Source organism: Culex quinquefasciatus, chromosome 2 (assembly GCF_015732765.1).
Source record: "Culex quinquefasciatus strain JHB chromosome 2, VPISU_Cqui_1.0_pri_paternal, whole genome shotgun sequence".
NCBI classification, from domain to species: Eukaryota; Metazoa; Arthropoda; class Insecta; order Diptera; family Culicidae; genus Culex; species Culex quinquefasciatus.
Genome location: NC_051862.1, coordinates 216,076,472 through 216,096,179, shown reverse-complemented (window position 1 = coordinate 216,096,179; position 19,708 = coordinate 216,076,472). Strand labels below are relative to the sequence as shown.

Genomic DNA, 19,708 nt, shown 5'->3' with positions numbered 1-19,708 from the left:
TTTTTGAATTTGTAAGCATTTTATTTGGGAATGCAGGAATTTTCAGAATTTTAGTATTTTTGAATTATAGAATGTTGAGTTTCAGAGTTTTAGAATCTTGGATTTAATCTTTTATTTTCTTAATTTTTCAAATTATTTAATTCTTGAGTTATTTTTTTATTTCAGACTTTTTAAATTTGAGTTTTTTCCAGAGTTTTTTTTTTTTTTTTGTTAAAAGGTCCAATGTTTAGGACATGTCTTGGAATTCTAGGTAACATGTCTTTGGTACAATTTTAGAAAACTATTTTTTTTATTGATTTTTCATAAATGTATTTATTGTAGCACTTGTAGAAAACACCACTGCTCTATCAACTAAACATTCAATAAATAATCACTAGAATAAAAGCGTCGAGTTCAGAGACACCGCGAACTCTACTCCGGTGCACCAGTCACGTACAAATACCCCCCTCCCGGCTGCGGAATTATCTCCGGATGCTGCTGCGTCGCCGGTCGCTTCTGGGGCCTCGCCCGCGGCTTCCTACTCCCGCCACTTCCACCAGCCTTCGGTTCCGGCCGCGGCGCAAACATCACCTTCAGATCCTTCGTCCGGCGCCAGTAAAAGGCAAAACTTCCCGGCTTGTCGTTGCCGAGGGCGGCCTGCCGTTTCACGTGCACGTTGTACAGCTTCTTGGGCGTCCACTCGGTTGCGGTCAGATCGAGGCGGCCACTCTCCTGCTGCTCGGCGCTAAAGTGCGACAGAATGTCGTCATCGACCAGATTGCGGAGGGTTCGGTCGCGGGCAAACTTGCCGCGCTTGTCGCTGATGGCCACGCTAAGTTCTACCTGATGGGCGCGGTAGATTACGTTGCTGGAAGTGGGGGAATGAAGTTGTTAGGCTGATGGTATCTCGGTGGTCAATTTTTTTTTCAACTTACCCGGAACCGATGCCAAATCCGAGCGTGTTGAGGAAGAATTGGCAGCACACGCTCTGATACTGGCCGCTGCTGTCGGTTAGTTTGTACGAGTACGTGTAACCCTTCCTGGCGGGACCTTCTTCCTTGGCCTTGGCCCGCCTGCGTTTGATCGAGTGCCGTTCGGTGTGCTCAAGCATAAACAACCGCTGGTCGCAATAGCCCATGTCCCAGTACTGGCCGTTGATCTGTTCCTGCTGTTCGAGGCTGATTTTGTCCTTGCAGTTCCAGATGCAGTTACAGTCCAGCTGCATCACGGGGTGAGATTGGCGCCGGCGTGCTTTGTTGCTGACTCGAGCAATGAAGCGCTTGGTTCGCTTGACCGGCGGGTAACCTTCCGGTAGGATTGCTGGAAGTGGTTCTGATGGTCGTTTGGGGCGCTTCTGCTTGGACGGAACTTTCTGGGCAGGTTCTTCCGGCGGTTCGGATAGCATCGTTGGCGGTTGATCGGATGGACCTTGAGACTCGTAGTCGTGGCTTTCTTCGTACGAATCCGGACACGCGGCGTACTCCTCGTGGATAATTTCGATCTTGGGCTCTTCCGGATTGATCACGTTACCGGCCGTGTCGTGGTAGCTAGATTCGACGGAATAACCGTGCCCTTCGACCATGTTGGAGTACGATTCCGAGTAGTCGTCACGGTCGTCGTGTTCAGCATAGTGTGACTCATGCGAGGGCATCGAATGCATGTGTGCTCCGTAGTATGACGGTTCCTGCTTCACGACATGTATGTGATAGTTTTGAGGAACATCCAGGTGCGGCGGAATGCTTGTATAATGCTGCACCACAGCCGGCTTGTGCTCTATCTGATACGGATGATGAAGCGGTGCCACCGCTGAAGGATGATGGTACGGGTGTACTGGCCCAGGAGGACACTGCTCGTACTGCTGAACCATCGCTGAACCGTCTACATCAGGAACATGTTCAACTGAAGGCTCTTCTTCTTTGGGTTTAACCATCACCGGAATCGGTTTCCTGTCCGGAATTTCAAAATCATCCATTTCCACAAAGTGGACGTCCATCTCTCGCAGAACCGAACAGTAATAGCTTCCACTCCCGCCCTTCCGTCCAAACGCCTCCTGTCTCTGCTTGAATTCCGCGTGCATCATCTTGGCGTTTAGCTGCGTGGGCAAATACAACGCCGTCGCACTGTATTTGGACCCTTTGTGGTAGGTCCGCGGCGCATACGAAAGAATATCGTCCCAAACGGCGTCGTGCAGCGTTCGATCCCGCTCGTACTTCCCCCTCTTGTCCTGCGTAATGTCCTTCATGTGCGTCCGATAGATCGTATTCCCACAACCCTGCCGAAACCCAATCGTGTTCAGGAAAAACGTACAGCAAACCGACAGCAACAAGCCCTCCGGGTTTGGCAGGCGAAAAGAGTACGTGAACGCCTTCTTCACCTCCGCTCCCCCGCCCAACGGATCAATCGGCGCCCGACGCCTCTTGACCTGACCCGGCTCCGAGTGCGCCTTAACAAACGCCTTTTGCTCCTTCAGGTCCATCGCCCAGTACTTTTCGTTCAGCACCTTCCGATGTTCCTCGGAGATCTTCTCCCCGCAGGAAAGATGGCAGGCGCACTTTTCGTTGATGACCTGTCGACCCTGGCGGCGCCGTTCCCGGGCTGCTTGCCTGGCCGCCTCCCGCCGCGTTATCTGCACTCGCTTCTTGCGGGACTTCTTGGTCGGTTTGCCATCTGGATTTGCTGATGGACCGGGTTGGATGCTCGATGTCGGAGGAACGGGATTGATGATCGATATCGATTCCACTGTCAGGTTCTCTACGTGCTGTTGATGTTGCTGGTGTTCTAGATCAGGTTCCACTTTCAGTGTAGTCTTGTAGTCAGGAACGAAATCCAGCGATTGGCCAGACATCCTGGCCACTTATTTTTTAATCAAAATTTTATCAAATTGATTTTCAGACAGAACTTTTACGACCTTTTGTTGATGTTTACGACTGCAAGGGTTGTCATGGTACACGATAAAATCGGCTTGCTTTGATTTTAAGTAAAAGGTTAAGGACACAGATTCAATCAAACAGCACAGTTCCAACCAGGGATGGAATAATCGTGAAAAAATCAATTTCGCTTGCGAACTTTTTTCACCCGCGAAAGAGAGAGGAGGAAAATCACGCAAAAGAAAATCGCTCCCGAAATTCTCCCTGAAAATCAATCTGCTGATGATTTTTTTGTGATTTTCCTTGTCAGCACCACTCAAAATTATTTTTTGTTTACACACATTGCCCATCTACAAAATGTTACAGGACAATTTCCGACGTGTAACATTACAGTTGCAAGTGTAGTAGTGAAAGAGATGTTCTGCCGAATAATCAAGATGATGTTTTTTTTAGATTCTTTTTACCAATCTTTCGTGCGCGAGAGAGGAGAGCATGCTCCCTTCGGATTTTTTCTCTTGATGAACATCCAATGATTTTCTTTTGATGATGATTATTCCATCGCTGGTTCCAACAAATCTTCGAAATAAATCAAAATAATAATAAATAATATTTAATTTTTTTAAATGGGTACTAAAGCCCTATGTCAATTTTTATGTACAATGGTAAAAAACACGATTAAAAACAATTTCTGATAACTTTTTTTTTTATTTTAAAGCGGTGTATGCACTTCGGAAGAAATCGGTCAAGAAAAAATTCAAATGGGCAGCAGCGGCAGCGAAAGCAAGCCAGAGAGGGTGAAGAAAAGCCCCAAGAAAACGCTCTCTTTCCTTTGTTTTGCTGTTCGTAAAGCTGTTTCTTGACCCCTTTCCTTCCGATCTCCATACTAGCCTTAATGCAAAAAAAAATATTGGTACGACAACAATTTTTCGATGGATTAACTATGGTCCTCTTGGAACGAGCTGTCAAGTAGGAGCTTTTCTGTCAAGAAGGACCGAGAGGTTAATTTTTTAAAATTGATTTAAAAATCTATTTTAAATTCTATGTGGTCGTACAAAGGGTCATTGTACTCAGAAAAATAAGCTTTATCACTGTAAACAATAATATCATCAATCTAAGCTTTATTTTAGGACCCAATTTCAAAATAAAATTAAAATTTTAGAATAAAAATTAATTATCAAATCCAAAAATTTAATTAAAAAAAAAAACAAATTCAAAATGTAATCCAATTAAAGCATTCCTAAAAATCCGAATTAGCGAATTTCAAAATTTACAAAATAACAAAAACAATTCATTAAACTGTTAAGTTCCTCATAAATATAAAATACCCTCCGCACGGCTGGGACCTTGCCCCCATGGAAAGCATGGGACGGTCGGAGGGCTTGTAATGCACTTTACCAATACGGAAAGAGCAGGGGAGCATTTGTTCCCCATACTAGCGCCAGTCAAAGATGTTACACATCGATCTTTGCCGAGTGGTGTCTGGAAATATTAATAGTTCTTTATTAGTTAGGGTAGAGTAGTCATCAATGAGACACGGGGAACAATGATAAAATGGCTCTCACAAGTCGTAGTTTCAACCAATCAGGCTCATATTCAACCAATCAGGCTCATATTTGGGGGAAAGGTGTGTCTACTGGATACACGTCTGCCATATTAGTGGCTTTGGTTATGGACGCTCCCTTGAAAAGTTATTCATAAATGTTTGATTCTGGGGTGTAAAAGTAAATTAGGGACAAAAATTACTTTTTCGCTCGTAGGCTGCCATTTACACCAAAACTAATATTTCTTCAAATTTCTTTCGACGTTCCATAGGGATTAAGTTGGGCTACAATGTCCTTTCATTAGATTTGGCCAAAATTTAGAATAAACTCAGAATCCAGGGCTGTCTCATTGTTCCCCACTCATTTCAGCCCATGGGTAACAATGAGACACTTTGATTTTTCTTCAATAAACTTTTCAAAATCGATGGAAATCTTTCAAAACATGAATTAATAGTGATTTTTGGCATATTTATAGAGTTTAAACTTCATTAAACCAAAAATACAAAGTTATTTGGTATTAATATATGGATTTTACAAAATTGAAATACTTTTTAGTGTAACTTTTGTTATTAAAAGTTTCATGTTGGCAAAATTGCTCTAAAATGTTCAAGGCAAGTCACCTGCAATGGAACAATACAAAAACATGATGTTTTGCTAGAAAAATGTTGATTTTCGTAGAGTGTCTCATTGTTCGCCACCTGTCTCATTGTTCCTGCCAAGTGCGTCTACAATGAGACAGTTGAATAATGGCCTATCTACAATCACTTAGCTTAGAATAGTTAAGTAAAGTAAAACTTAGAAAATGTACACAACTTACGGCCGTCATCCACAATCAACTTAGAAAATTTGCTGGGCTGATATACGTTGCTATGCAGTTGTTTGTTTACCTTTGATATGGAAACGTCAACTAACCGTAGATTTTGAAATTTTCCAAACCATACGTCAAGTTTCTAATTTTATTCCTTTTCATTGTAGAAGATCAGATTCATTTCCATTGATTCAAACTCCTAAGCTAAGTGAAATTTTCTAAGTTAAGTGATTGTAGATAGGCCATAACTCTGGCTGTAGATGTCGGATCGATCTCATATTTTTGTCAATGTTAGGACACATTAAAATAATGATAATGCAACTAAAAGCTCATTAAAACATGCTGATGAAAAAATTAGAAAAATCGTTGAAAGTTGAAAACCAAAAGTGTCTCATTGATGACTACCCTACCCTATTTGAAGAATATTTACAGTGCCACAGTTTTTAAGAATAAATCCAGACGGAACCGAATGATCGAATGCTTCCTGTCGTCGGAAAATTCGAAGCAACTGGAGCGTACCTAGCGGCCGGGTTGTGTAGCGTAATGTAACTCCGATTTCGATATGATGGTACCCACGGCGGAGCTGGTCAAAGGACAAGCAGGACAAACTCGTTACTGGCCAATTGCGACTTATGCTGGCGAAGGTGATCGAGGACATCTGACGGCGGTTGCGGAGTCGTCCTTTTTAAAGCTAAGTACTCATGCATGATAATCGTATTACAGGCCTACCTTTTCTGGTCATGTTGAATACGATTAACTGCAACTCTAACCACTTTAATTTTCAGCAAAATTGACAAGACTTTTGACGAACGTGACAGGACAGGGGACTGTAAAACATTTTATACAAGTTCCGACTTTTTTATGTGGGAAAATTTTGCCCGACGTGTGTTTCTTTGCATTTGTTAAATAATTACCTTTGGTGATTGAGTTTAAACCTCAACATATGAATTCATTTTAATAACTTTGCCTTTGTTGGAACAGTTAAGGGTCACGTAGTAAAAGTCCGTTGGTGTGTGGATAGTATACCCCGTTCGCTCGAGTTCCTTGGGGTCAGTTCTGTAGGTTTTAACAGTCTCGACAATTAAAACCTACAGTACTGATTTTGGGAAGCTTGTGCGAATGGGGTTTTTAATGAACATTGGGGGCGGCGATTGAGCACGAAGTTTCGATTTAGCTTATTTACATCATTACACGATTACATACTCTCACAAACACAATCTCATTTTAACCTACCCAATCATGTCCTCAATCCCCGCTCCCATGGAGTGCGAGCGATCCGCATTTGATTGACACGACCATTACCGTTCCTTTACACAACCGGACTTGGACTGACTTGATCCTGGCTATCCCACCTCGATCCGCAAAAAAAAAAAAAAGTTCCTCATAAATATAAAATAGAATATTTAGATAATATAATTTTCAGTATAAAAAATCGTAAGTTTATTTATTAATTTAAAAAAAACATGTAAAAATAAAAAAATCAAAACTTAAGGTTCTAATAAAAAAAAACTTTAATCTGAAATTCTAAAATACTGAAATTCTAGAGTTTTTTTTATTAGGTCCTATAAACATATGAAAGACAAAAACTTATAGGACCTTTAAAAAAAACTTTGAATTCTAAAAATTCTTAAATATTAAAATTCTTTTTTTTAATATAAAACAGAATATTTAAATTTTTTAACTAAAAAAAATGTTGGAGGCCACATTTTTTATTAAAAAAATTATGAAAAAACAAGTTTTATGAACTGAAAACAATTAGAAATGCATTATCCTGCGTTTACACTCAAACCCCGATGGTTTGACACCAACTGTTGTCAAACGAACGGAGTATAACTTGTTTAGCAATATTTACTTTTTGTTTGTTTCCTGGGTCTCGTGGCGCAGGGGTAGCGGCTTCGGCTGCCGATCCCGATGATGCTATGAGACGCGGGTTCGATTCCCGCCTTATCCACTGAGCTTCTATCGGATGGTGAAGTAAAACGTCGGTCCCGGTTTCTCCTGTCTCGTCAGAGGCGCTGGAGCAGAAATCCCACGTTAGAGGAAGGCCATGCCCCGGGGGGCGTAGTGCCAATAGTTTCGTTTTTTGTTTCCTATGTAGAGTAACGCAAAAAAAAATCAAGTTTTTTATGTCAATGCTCAATTTTTTTTAAATCTCATGATTGCAGAACAACTCTGGTGTTTTTTTTTTATAAAAAAGGTCCAATAATCAAAATTTTGATTTTTTCCTTTTTTGTTTTTTTGAATACCATTGGTTTAAGGCGGTTTTAAAAACACTCAAAAAGCAATTAAACGCGGCTTGTAATTTATTTTTTTTATATATTTATTTTTTAATGTTTTGTCGAGAGGGAGTCTGTGCGGTGTTGAGCGACATAAACTTCAAGAAATATTTGCAACGGCATAAACTGGGTCCTAAAATGAAGTTTGAATTTGTTATATTGTTGCTCATAACGATAATGCTTATTTTTCTGAGTACAATGACCCATTGATCGACGGCAAAAGATTGAAAATGGATTTTAAATTGAATTCTAAAAAATATCTTAACGGTCCTTCTTGACAGAAAAGGTCCTACTTGACAGCTCGTTCCAAGGGGACCATAGTTGATCCATCAAAAAAATGTTGTCTTGTCAATTTTTTTTTGGCATTAAGGCCGTTACAAATATTTTTCAAATTTGATGTCCCCCCCCCCCCTTTTCTTTTAAATTGGCCTGAAAAATCAGGGAGCAACAAAAAATTTTCCTAAAAAATTCCAAAATAGAAGTCTAATCAACTGAAAACAACCTAAAATGCATTTTCTGCATTGATAATCATATGGAACCATCCATAAACCACGTGGACACTTTAGGGGGTATGGCGATTGTCCACGCTCCATACAAAAAAGTTTTTTTTTTGTATGGACAATTGTCCACGAGTCCACGAGGTTTGGTTGAGATTTCCAAAAAAGTGTCCACGATCAATTTTGAATCCTTTGCGGTCGTACAGAGGGTCAATGTACTAAAAAACAAGCTTTATCGTTGTGAACAAAACGATAAGTTTAATTTTAGAACCCAATTATGGAATTTAAGAATTTACTAAGGAAATTAAGATTTTTATTAAGATTTTCGAACTTATTAATTTATGGGTTTAAGAAATTATAAATTTAGGAATTGGCTACTAAAACTTATGTAAATTTTTATGTACAAGATTAAAAACCATTTCCGATCACTTCTTTTCATTTTAACGCAAAAAAATATTGACCAGACAACATTTTTTGATGGATCAACTATGGTCCCCTTGGAACGAACTGTCAAGTAGGACCTTTTCTGTCAAGAAGGGCCGTGAAGTATTTTTTTCAAAATTGAATTGAAAATCCATTTTAAATCCTTTGCGGTCGCCTAAAGGGTCATTGTACTCAGAAAAATAAGCTCTATTGCTGTAATCAATAATACATATCAGCAATCTAAGCTTCATTTTAGGACCCAATTGAGGTATTAAACTGTAGCAAATATGCTCTTACGTAGAGAGGGCGTTTTTGAGGCTTTTTTTCATCCTTTACAAATTAATCTGAGCCAAAATTTCAGCCTCGATCTGAGCATTTTTTTTTTTTTAACCCGGACTAGTTTTGCTTAATCTGTTCATCTTTGCCACAAATTCTGTGTTTTTTTTTCAATCGAAGCAAGTCGAATTTAGCGTGTAATACAAAAATGACAGTTTTCTGAATATGTAAACATAAACAGTTCAAGCTAAAAAGTTCGAAAATTGCAATCAAGAATTTTCTAAAACAATCAGTTTTAATGTAGGGCATAACGATTCAACAATGTCTACTCACCTGGATTTTCTAAGAGATTACTCAACCGCTCAAATTCCATACGAAGATCACCGCGAACCTGCAGCCAGCGAATCCGTCGCTGTTCCAGCGATCCTCCCTAATCCCGATGTACCGAACCCAGCTGTTCCCGCGGTCAAAAGGCGCCGTCGCCAGAACAAACCCCGCCGTGACGGGCCTCCATCGCAGGTTATTAAACGTAAAGAGGCCCGCGAGAAACGCATCCAGAAACGCGGTGTCGTGGAGGAAAAGTGCCGAAACTGTTACTTTGGCTGTCCGGCGAAAATTTCCGACGAGCAGCGGCAGGTGCTTAATGCGGCGTATTGGGCCATGAAGTACAGCGAGCAGCGGGAGTACGTGAAGGCGCATACGGTGCAGGGGAAGGTGAAGCGGCGGAGGGTGAAGGGCGATCCGTTGGGGGATGAGCCGGCCGATTTGAAGCGGGCGTTTACGTACAAGTTTTATTTGGCGGATGGGGGCGGGGAATTGGCCGCGGTTTGCTGTGCGTTCTTCCTGGGGACGTTGGGGTATAAGAATAAGAGCAGCACTTTGATTTATCGAGCCCACTTGCCGCAGAAGAAGGTTGACCGGAGTGGGAAGCGCGAACGGCCGTTGTTTGATGCGATTTGGGAGGATATTTTGTCGTACGCGCCGCGAACCTACCATAGAGGGGCCAAGTACGGGCCGACGGCGCTTTATTTGCCGACGCAGTTGACGGTCAAGATTATGCACGCCGATTTTAAGATTAAACAGGAGAGAAAGGGAGGCAAAGCATGCAGTTACGGGTTTTACTACCAGGTTCTGAACGAGATGGATGTTCATTTCGTGGAGATGGATGATTTCGAGCTGCCGGAGCGACCGTGTCCGTTGTCGTCGGCTCCGCCGGTACAACCCACAGAAGCAGAGGTTGTCAGCGAGGTGAGGGAGCTGTATCAGCCACCACCAACTCTGCCGTACTATCCAGTGGAGTACAAACCGATTGTGGAGCCTTTTCCGAGTGATCCGTATCAAATGGACTACAATTTCGTACCGGTCAAGCAGGAGCCTCAACCGGAAGTCGTTGACTACTCACATGAAGAGCAGGACGGCGATTATCCGGAGGAATACCTCGAACAGTACTCTCATTCAAGTGGCCATGAAGAAAGCGAAGGTATTTTGGAGGAGCCAAAGGTAGAAATTATCCACGAGGAATATTTGGGACCGTACCCTCAGGAACCTCAACCTAGTCAGTCGATCAACGTCGCAGAGCCGACAAAGGAGCCAGTGAAGCGAAAAAATGTTAAACGACCCGCAGAACCCGGAGTTCAAGCGCTACCTGAGGGATATCCTCCCGTAAAGTACCCGAAAAGGTTCATCCAGCGGGTCAGCAACAAAATTAAACGCCGCCAATCTCACCCCGTGATGCAAACCGACTGCAAGTGCATGTTCAACTGCAACGCGAAGCTAACCCAGGAGCGACGCCAGCGCATTAACGAGGAGTACTGGTCCGCGGGATTCTGCGACCAGCGGATGTTTGTCCTGGCGCACACCGAGCGGCACTCGGTCAAGCGGAGGCGCACCAAAAGCGAGGAAAAACGAAAGGATTGCACCTACTCGTACCGGCTGATGGACAGCTCTGGCCAGTATCACCAGGTCTGCGCCCACTTCTTCCTCAACACCATCGGGTACGAGGCCAAGAGCAGCTCCATCATCTACCGCGCGCACCAGCTCGAGCTCGGCGAGGCCATCTACGACAGGCGGGGCCGGGGACGGGAGCAGACGGCGCGGGAGATTGAACTGCGCGAGTCCGTCGACAGCGACCTGCTGTCGTACTTTGCGCCGGAACACGTCGAGAGTGGCGGGGCGTTGGATCTGTCCGCGACGGATTTGAGCAGGAAGAAGATGCATATTGAATATCTGCGGCGGCAGGCCGAGCTGGGCGTTGCCAAGCCGGCCAGTTTGTCGTATTACTACCAGCGGGTGAAAGAGTTGAAGATTGTGTTTGCGCCCAAGCCGGAACCGAAGCCGAGGAAGCGACCGAAGGCGGAGTATTTCCCGGGTTGATGGTGAAACTGTTGATTAATGTATAATAATTTATAACAAAGCTGCAATAAAACTAGTAAGTCGTCAACTTTTGCCTAATTAAAGTATATTAAAAGAAAATCTACAATTTTTAACACAAACTAGGCTCGTTCCGCCTTCTGGTCCAGTTCGCGCTCCTTTGCCGAACCCTCGTACATTGCTTGCTGTTGCATTAAATGCTGCAGCATGTCCGCTTCGCGTTGCTGCTTGGACCAGTTGTATCTGCAAAATTAAACTCATTTAGAACTAAGTCTTGAAGTCACATTAAATTTAATAAAATACCGGCACGGAAACCAATAGCACAGCGTCGTGCCCACGAACGTCCCGAACCCAATGTGGGTGGACATCTGCGGCCGAGACGTCTTCATAAAGGCCAGAAAGCCTACCGCCATGCCCAAGCTGATGCCGTACAGGAAGCTGTTCCGAAAGCAGGGCATCTGGCTCAGGTCGCGCCCAAACAGGGTCAACGACTTAAAGAAAAGAAAATTGCTTTAAATTTCTCTCAAAATCAACGCAGTCCTCAGTAACTCACCCGTGCCGGTGGCGAATCCGCCTGGAGGGCGTCGAAATCAACCTTCTTTTTGTCCGTCATCGTGCTCGGGGATTGTGCAACTTTGTGTAACGGGGAGCCACGATGTAAACACCAGCTGATTGTGTTGTGACAGCTGTGTTAACGGGATTGTTTGTATTTGTGTTGTGTGGGTGAGCCCCGCTGCAAAAAAGATGACAGTCATCTTACAGATTTTCTGGAATGACACGCGTACAGACTTTTCCTCCGCCAAAGTTGGCGCATCGCATTTCCCGCACTCTTCATTTCACAAAGCCACAAACAGCACGATTTGACCGCCTACTGTGGTTGTGAATGGAGTGGAAAAAGTGTTGATCTCGCGGAAGTTTGGAAGTTTCTGGTGTCGAACCGTGTCCAGCCCGTGCGTGACAGTGAAAAGTGCCCGCCGGAAGGCGGTGACGTTGGGAGTGAAATCGGAAATTCGCTGTGCAAAAAGTTATTTTTCTTGGTGCGAGAAAAAAAAAATATTTTGCTTGAAGGTTAGGTGTGACAATCTGAAAAATTCGGCTTGGGACCGTGCAAAACATGTGAAAAAGTGGCGTAAAACGCGTGGTTCGCGATTCTTGCTTTGTTTGGAGGTGAGTACGTTTCATCATTCAATCAAATTCAAACAAAAATCGAATTTTCCACCCAAAATTCAACCTTTGCGTGAAGCGACGATTCCATTTGGGGAAGGGTGGAATGAAAGAGAGCGAGGGGGTGGCAGGCAAATGAGTGAGAGGCATTCACCACTGCTGCTTTGGATTTTTTCGCTTTCAAGCGCTCGCGCCATTTTGTTTTTTCTCGTTCGTTCGTCGGTCGCGCTCGCGGTGGGCGCGCAAGAAAGATCTTTCGCTCGCACCTCACTCACCAGCACATGCAACAACAACAAAAACAACAACAGGGCACCAACACCACCACCACGGCGGCGTTTCGTGTGCTTTGCAGGTGTGGGACTTTGTTTTGGGATTCTACGCGGAGTCACCTGTGAGTTGTACAAATTTGAAAATAATAAAGTTGTATAAAAGTTGCTTAAGTTTTTGTCTACTGCGCCAATCAACGTTCTATTATACATTCTTCAATATCAGAACAAAAAATAAAATAGTAAAAATTTAAATATTTCTTTAAAAACAAAAGACGTTGCAAATATTTCCGGAAGTTTATGTTCCTCGACTCTGACCAAAACCAAAAAAAAAAAAATTGAAAAATTTACATAACAGTCTATTCAAATGAAATAAAAAAAGGTTGTAAAATGCATTGTATACTAGTACTAGCAGTTATAAAGTTTTTTTTTCTAAAAGCTTTAAAATTGTCTGTATTTATAGTACCTTCTAAAATAAAATCTCTAGAGTTGTTTTACAATCATTAATTAAAAAAAAATCGATGTATTGAAGAAATTTGTTTTTTTTTTTGTGAAAAAATGCTTAATTTTTACTATTTCTCGGAATTCGACAAAAATAATAATATTTTAACGAGCTACGCTTCATACAAAATTACTATTGTTTTTATCAAGCAGTGTTTCTCAACCTTTATTGATCCATTCCCCCCTTGGCTGAATGTAAAGAACTTCATTCCCCCCCAATTGGACAAACGTCATAACTTTGGCATTAATGTTTGCAGAAAGTTTAAATACTTACCTACAGCAATTTTATGACCTGCTTATATTCAATGGAGTTCAAAACCTCATGAAAAATCTTGACTGGTATTTTTTATATTATTTGATACTCGATTATTTTCAAAATAATTGAAATTTACTCAAAAAGGTGCAAAAACTCCCAGAAATTAATGTAAATAATTTTCGCAAAAAAGTATCATCGCCAAACTTCACAAATATATTTTTTTTTCAAAAGCTGCCCAGTTAAACAAAATTTGGTTTTGTTTTATTTTCACAAAATAAGACTGATGCAAATATTTTTTGAAGTTTTTGTCTCTCGACTCTAGCCGGGGTCAAGGGGGGACGCAAAAAAAAAAATAAAATTGAAATAACAAGCCATAGTCTCAACATAGCCTAAAAAAACTTTTTGCGATACTAAACACAGAAAATTTCCAAAAAATAATTTTTAAAGTCAACCAAAACATTATAGAAATGATTCTCAACGCAGGAGAGTGCATTTTTTTTTATTAATTTCAGCTGATTGCACATAAATTTCCATTGAAATTTAGAAGATTTTTTGAAAAAATACTTTCTTTTGCCCCCTGATTTTTCGGACCAACTTTGAAGCGGGGAGTGACAAAAACTTTAAAATAAAATACCAGCCTTATGATAAAAAAAAAATCATTCTTTTCGATTAACATTTTTGAATTCTAGTTTTCGTCAGCTATATTTTTAAAATACACATAGGTATATTTCTAATATATTGTAAGCTTTGAAGGTTAAAAATTACGAATAAAGATATCTCGCTTACTTTTTCAAAAGGACCTATGTGCATAGGAAACCCATGGCTCATTGGTTGTTTTGAAAAAGTATTCTAGATATATCCAATTCAATCCAATTCATTTTATTTATCGAAATAACAATTTTACAACTTGTGTGAATGGCTGGTTCATAGAGATTTGGGGTTTCTTGCAACTATTTCCTTTTCATTAACCACTTGGTAACAGAAGGTTCTTCAAATGCAATTAAACAAAAACTAGGGAAAATTTGGCTAAAAAACCTAGTGAGATCGAAAAAAAAGATATATATTTTTACAAAAACGCATCGGATTTCTATTGCATAGTCATTCCCCCCTAAGAATGGTCAAATTCCCCCCCAGGGGGGAATTCCTCACCGGTTGAGAAACACTGTATCTAGTCTATATTGAGTGTCTACGTGGTTTATGCTATTTCTGTTAAAAATGTTAAGTTTTTGAAAAAAACGTTGTCCCTTGTTTTTCTGGCCGATTTTGAATTAGACTTGAAAAATATTGTAACTATAAACTCAACATTCAGAAAGGATTTGAGAAAAAAAAAATTAAGCAGAACTAGAAGCAGAATTACCACGAATTATTTAACCATGATTTCACTATTTTAAAAAAAAAACCTAATTTTTCGGCATGTTTTTGAGTATTAAAAAGCAACTATGGAGCATTGAACCAACAAAGACATAAATATTTAGCAATAGGTATTTTTCTAACGTCGCATTTAAATGTTAAATCCGGTTTAGAATCAAGATGCACTTAAGCAATTCTCTACGAAATCGGCCGATTTCGCACATTTTTATTTTCTTTGTTTTTTTTTTTTTTTTTTGAGGGCCTTTCCTATGACCGAAGGAGTCATGTTGGGTTCATCCATAAAAGTCTCCATACAATTTAAATAAATTTTGAAGAATTTCCTGATCGATTTGGTGTCTTCAGCAAAGTTGCAGGTGATGAGGGCTATTAGGAAAAAATAATATTGCCGTTTTTGTTAACTTTTTTTTACACAAAAACAATTTTCAAACCCCGTTGTTTGAAAAAAGTATGGAAAAAAATTGCCGCTAAGTCATGATATTCTAAAAAAAATTAGCCTAAAATATTTGTTTTACTTCCGTTTTGCCTTCCTCACCTTACTGAGGGAAGGCTATCGAGCTGTCAAATCTGCAACATGGAGTTAAACTTTCTGTGAAGTTGCTGTGAAGTTTGCCATGACACATCGAAAAGTTAAACTCCATGTTGGACCCCCCCCCCCCCCCCATCAAAGTTAATCCGAAAAATCAGGGAGCAAAAACAATTTTTTTTTCAAAAAAAACTTCAAAATTTCAATGGAAATTTAGGTGCAATCAACTGAAATCAATTTAAAATGCATTTCACTGCGTTTAGAATCAATTTTAACATGTTGGGATTGATTTAAAAATCTTTAGAGTTTTTGAAAATATTCGATGCTTATGTTTTTTTTTCGCTCAAATTTTTCATTTTTGAAAATTTATGACTGCAAAACAACTGAACTAGTGTAAAGTGCATTTCGAATGGAAATATTTGCATCGGCTTAAGAGACACAGCCAAAGTTGACTTCAATTTTTTTTTAAACATTGGCAATGTCACATGAAACAAGTCACACTTCCAACATTATAATTTTCTTAAATTTTAAGAGTTCTCTTTCCAATGCTTTTTAAAGATCAAAAATTGGATGCAGAAGTGTCCGCGGGGTTTATGGATGGTCCCGAATGACCTTGTTACAAAAATAAATATATTTATTTGAAATTACAAGGCAGAATTTCAACACTCCAATAAAAACATAAATCATTGGAAAAATTAACATTTACACATCCGGACAGTTATCATTAGTTTTCAAAAAATGTAATATTTGACGAAACATTTTTTTTTCGAAATAAAAAATACATTTCGTGAGTTTCTTTTTAAAAGTTCCTATACACATATTAAACACAATAGCTTACAGTTCCTTTAACAAAACTCTAGATTTTGTGGTTTTGTACACCAAAGATTCACTATAACTCAAGATTTTCGAATTAACTCACACATGCCAAAATTGATTCTGCACGTAGATAAAAAAAAAATCAGTTGGTTGCCATTGCAAATTTAAACTTTTGAGAAAATATTTGTTATGCCTCGTGTTACAAGTACAGTTATTGCGTGGTAAAATAATGCGCCCTAACCTAATAAAACATTAAGAAGTGTTAATATAAGATTTATAGTCCAGTCAATGGAGCACCCGCAGTCGAGCAGTTTTTGACAGTTCGCTCCATAAGAAATACATTGTAGAAAAAAGCAAAAACTGCTCGAATGGAAGTGCTCCATTTAGATCATTTTAATCAATTTTATTTTTTATGTGCGAAAAACAGCCTTTTTTGATACGATATTCAAAGTTTCGAAAGAGGAAAAGTCAATTCGTCTAACCTTGAGCTAATATACTGCCGTTCTACGCATAATTGTCCCATGTTCAAAAAAGTGCAACTGAGAAAAACGCGATTGAAATTTTTCGACCGATTTCTGTGTTTCTACGCATAAGACTGGTTGCAACGCGAAGTTTTATAATTGTTTCAAATTGCGAGCAGTTTTAAATTTTTAGAACTGGCGGAAATGAAACTAGAACACGGTGCTCGCAACGCGCTGATCTAAATGTTGTTTCAAAAAAATGCTTTTAATTGTGTGCGTATGATTATCAACACAGCATCATAGTGTGTGTGTAAGAATACGTGGACATCTCTATATATCTGATTTTTTTTGAAACTGAGTTCTATTCCAGTTCCAAATCGTCTCACGTTTGAAACAAACTCGTCGAGCAGTTTTATTCCGGTTTCAAAATACTGCTCGAAAAATAAAACTGCAACTCCGCGTTGCGGGTGGTCTGTTTCAGTTCTATTTGAAAAATGAAACAGCTAGAACAAAGTAGAGCCGCGTTGCAACCAGTCTAACTGTCCCGTGGGTTCCTATTCGCCCAATGTGTCCCTAATCGCCCCAGTTGGCAGTTTATCACCCTTATTTGTGGTTCTCTTGCTATAAAGCAAGTAAACAAGACATAATGCTTAGTAAAACTAATGATTCCGTGTAAGAAAATACTTGGTGGGACAATTATGCGTAGAAGTTCAACGATGGGACAAACAGACTTGGTGTTGTTTTTGATGAGTTTCCGAACAAAGTACCAGATTTGATGTGTTTTTCTTAAAGTACACATCAGACTAAACTTAAAAATGGCATAAAGTCAAAATCGTCAAAAACTGACATGGGACAATTATGCGTAGAACGGCAGTATAACTAGTTCAAATTATCATCGAAATCTTACAATTTTTTTTTTACTTGTTTCCACCATTGATTAAAACCTTGCTACTAAAACCCCATGACGTCACCATGCTCGCGCACCAACACCAACGCCACCACGTTCCACTGCTCACCTTCCGGGATACGAAATTTCATCATCCCTCCCATCATCGCATCGCAGCCAGCGTTGAACCACCATCAGCCAGCCAACTTCGGGTCGGTCGGTCAGTCTTCATCCGGTTGTTGGAAAAGTGAGTCTTGCCAAAGTGAAGTTTCTTTCCGCTTGTGCGTTTTTTTTTCTCTCCTCTTCTCTCGGTCCACTTTTTCGGGACTGCCCCTTGGAGGCCAATTTTCAGTGCTTTTCCGTGGGTGAAAGTGCGTTTTTCTTGGTGAAAAGTGTTCCCGGGTGTGGTGGTCAGAGGTCTTCGGGGTTTTCCCGGCGGAAAAGTCCAGGTGAGTGGCTGAAAATTGGGCAAAACTTGAGCAAGATCCGCGGGGGGACGCACTCCGGAGTGTGTGTGTCAAATTGGGCCTCGAAATTGGTCCGGTTTTCCCCGTTTGGGGGTCATTTTGAACTTGTGAGGGGGCGTGACAAGTGGTGAAAAGTGAAATTGGGAAAAGTGAGACAGGTTTTGATAAGAATTCGAGACCTTTTTTAGAAATTGGTGCAATTCTATTTGCTAACTTATTTTTCTTCACCACCAAAGTCTCTTTCTCGCCCAGTCTCTCTCTATCTCTCTCGGCAACATGGTACCAATACAAGCGCAAGTTCGTGCCTGGCGGCCGCTGAGCGAAGTGAGAGAGATTGGGTGTGTGAGTGCGATGGTGGGTAATATTTATAAATAAATATACGTGTGGGGTGTGATGGGTTGTGTGGCGACCGCGCACACACAAACACATTCTCACTCTCAGCTGGCCGCGATTAAACCGTACTCTGGCCGAGCAAAAGGGGGAGCAGTTGGTGGTGCATAGGGTGGTTCTGTTTAACCGAGTTCGATTCAATTTTGTATTGTGCAGATTCGATTATCCGTAGTCTAGACAACCCATAAAATTTTAGATTTTAGATTTTTACCTAGCAACTAGCATAACTTTGCTTCAAACGAAAATGCCATCTAGAACAAGCTGAGTGCCGTTAAAAAGAGCTCATAGTGCCGATGCATGTCTATTTGTATGTAGTTTTAGAGCTTTTTTGATAGGTCTTATAAACATGAAAAACAATAGCTTATAGGACCTTATTAAAAAAAACTCTGGATGTATAATCTGTATAATAATTAAGATTGAATAGCAAAAAAAGCTAGAAACTTAGCCAAACTATGCTGGTTTGCAGTTGAATAAATAAATAAACAAAAACATGGTACAGTCCAGATTCGATTATCCGAAGGTTTGTATGGGACTTCGGATAATCGAATCACGACCAATTTTTTTTCTACCTCATTTTAGTCAAATTTGAATGGCCCGCAAAATTAAAAAAATGCTTTTTTTTTCAATATTTCTCGGATTAGTTTTCAAAAAGCCGTTAGAGCCATTGTTAAACAAAGTCCTTTTTGCATCGGTATTCGACCTACTTACGAAAAACCAAAATCAAAAATGTTCATCTAAACGTCCTTCAAGTGCTCAAACTAAAAATAAATTAAATTTTGTTTCATTTTGGAGAAAAACGAAAATTAGTGTCAGATGTCACGGTGGCTCTTACGGCTTTTTGAAAACTCATCCGAGATTTCATCATCGCCATTTTGGCCGCTATCTTGGAGTTAAAAATTTTAAATCACTTTGGAGTAGTTTATGGGTCAACAGTGATTCGATTATCCGAAGTGAATTTTTGCCAAGGCCTTCGGATAATCGAGTTTGGATTCAGATTCAGATTTAATCTTCTCAACCCAATTCGAGTGGTAAAAATGGCAGATCTCCCATAGGGGATGTATTGTAGTTCTATTATAAACATGAACAGTTACTGACGTGAGCAAGATACTGTACTGTTTTGACTTAAAACGACAAAATAAGCATTCTGGAATAATTTTCTTTAAAAACATGTTCAGAAATACGCCACGTTCAAATATTAGTCTAGAACAGTTGAAGTGAGCATGCCGCAAACGCCGTTACCAAAAAAAAAAAATCTATGCAAATTTTGAGTTGCGTATTTGTTGGGCGGACTCCGACGAGGTCCACTTGCCATCTGTCGGTGAATATGCGCAACTCACGAAAACTGTCATCTTAGGGTTGGGTTGCTTATGTCTTTTTGAAAACTAATCCGAGAATTTGTCCTTTTAATTTCTTTTCTCCCAGTTTATCACACTTATCTATAATCCTCTCGGTATAGTAGTGGAAAAACAAGATATTCATTTCGCATAAAAATAAAGATTTCATAAAAGAATATACTTAAGGAGGTGTTATTTAACCCTCTCTCCCCCATTTTTTTCAAAACAAATATTTT

The 19,708-nt window shown here is 40.2% G+C and overlaps 3 protein-coding genes across 6 annotated transcripts in view; 1 reads left to right on the top strand and 2 right to left on the bottom strand.

Annotated features, from left to right (window-relative positions):
• Positions 1–283: 283 nt before the first annotated feature.
• Positions 284–2,926, bottom strand: LOC6036019. The gene is made up of 2 exons (XM_038256566.1): positions 915–2,926; positions 284–847 (listed from the first exon to the last, which is right to left on the bottom strand). The coding sequence occupies exons 1-2, from the start codon at positions 2,822–2,824 to the stop codon at positions 412–414; spliced, it is 2,346 nt and encodes a 781-aa protein (XP_038112494.1). The 5' UTR covers positions 2,825–2,926; the 3' UTR covers positions 284–411.
• Positions 2,927–11,103: 8,177 nt separating this feature from the next.
• LOC6036017 (cytochrome c oxidase assembly protein COX20, mitochondrial) lies at positions 11,104–11,747 on the bottom strand. Its single transcript, XM_001846069.2, has 3 exons — positions 11,591–11,747; positions 11,341–11,528; positions 11,104–11,280 (listed from the first exon to the last, which is right to left on the bottom strand). The coding sequence occupies exons 1-3, from the start codon at positions 11,648–11,650 to the stop codon at positions 11,160–11,162; spliced, it is 369 nt and encodes a 122-aa protein (XP_001846121.1). The 5' UTR covers positions 11,651–11,747; the 3' UTR covers positions 11,104–11,159.
• Positions 11,748–11,863: 116 nt separating this feature from the next.
• LOC6036016 (paired amphipathic helix protein Sin3a) overlaps positions 11,864–19,708 on the top strand; it is a 30,652-nt gene continuing 22,807 nt past the window's right edge. For 2 of the 4 annotated variants that reach the window (XM_038256656.1, XM_038256662.1), the window contains exon 1: positions 17,496–17,730. The gene's annotated coding sequence lies outside the window, so the exon portion shown is untranslated. Of the gene's footprint in view, positions 12,205–17,494; positions 17,731–19,708 lie in introns of those variants that run through there. The other 2 variants (XM_038256657.1, XM_038256661.1) reach the window with 2 other exon arrangements.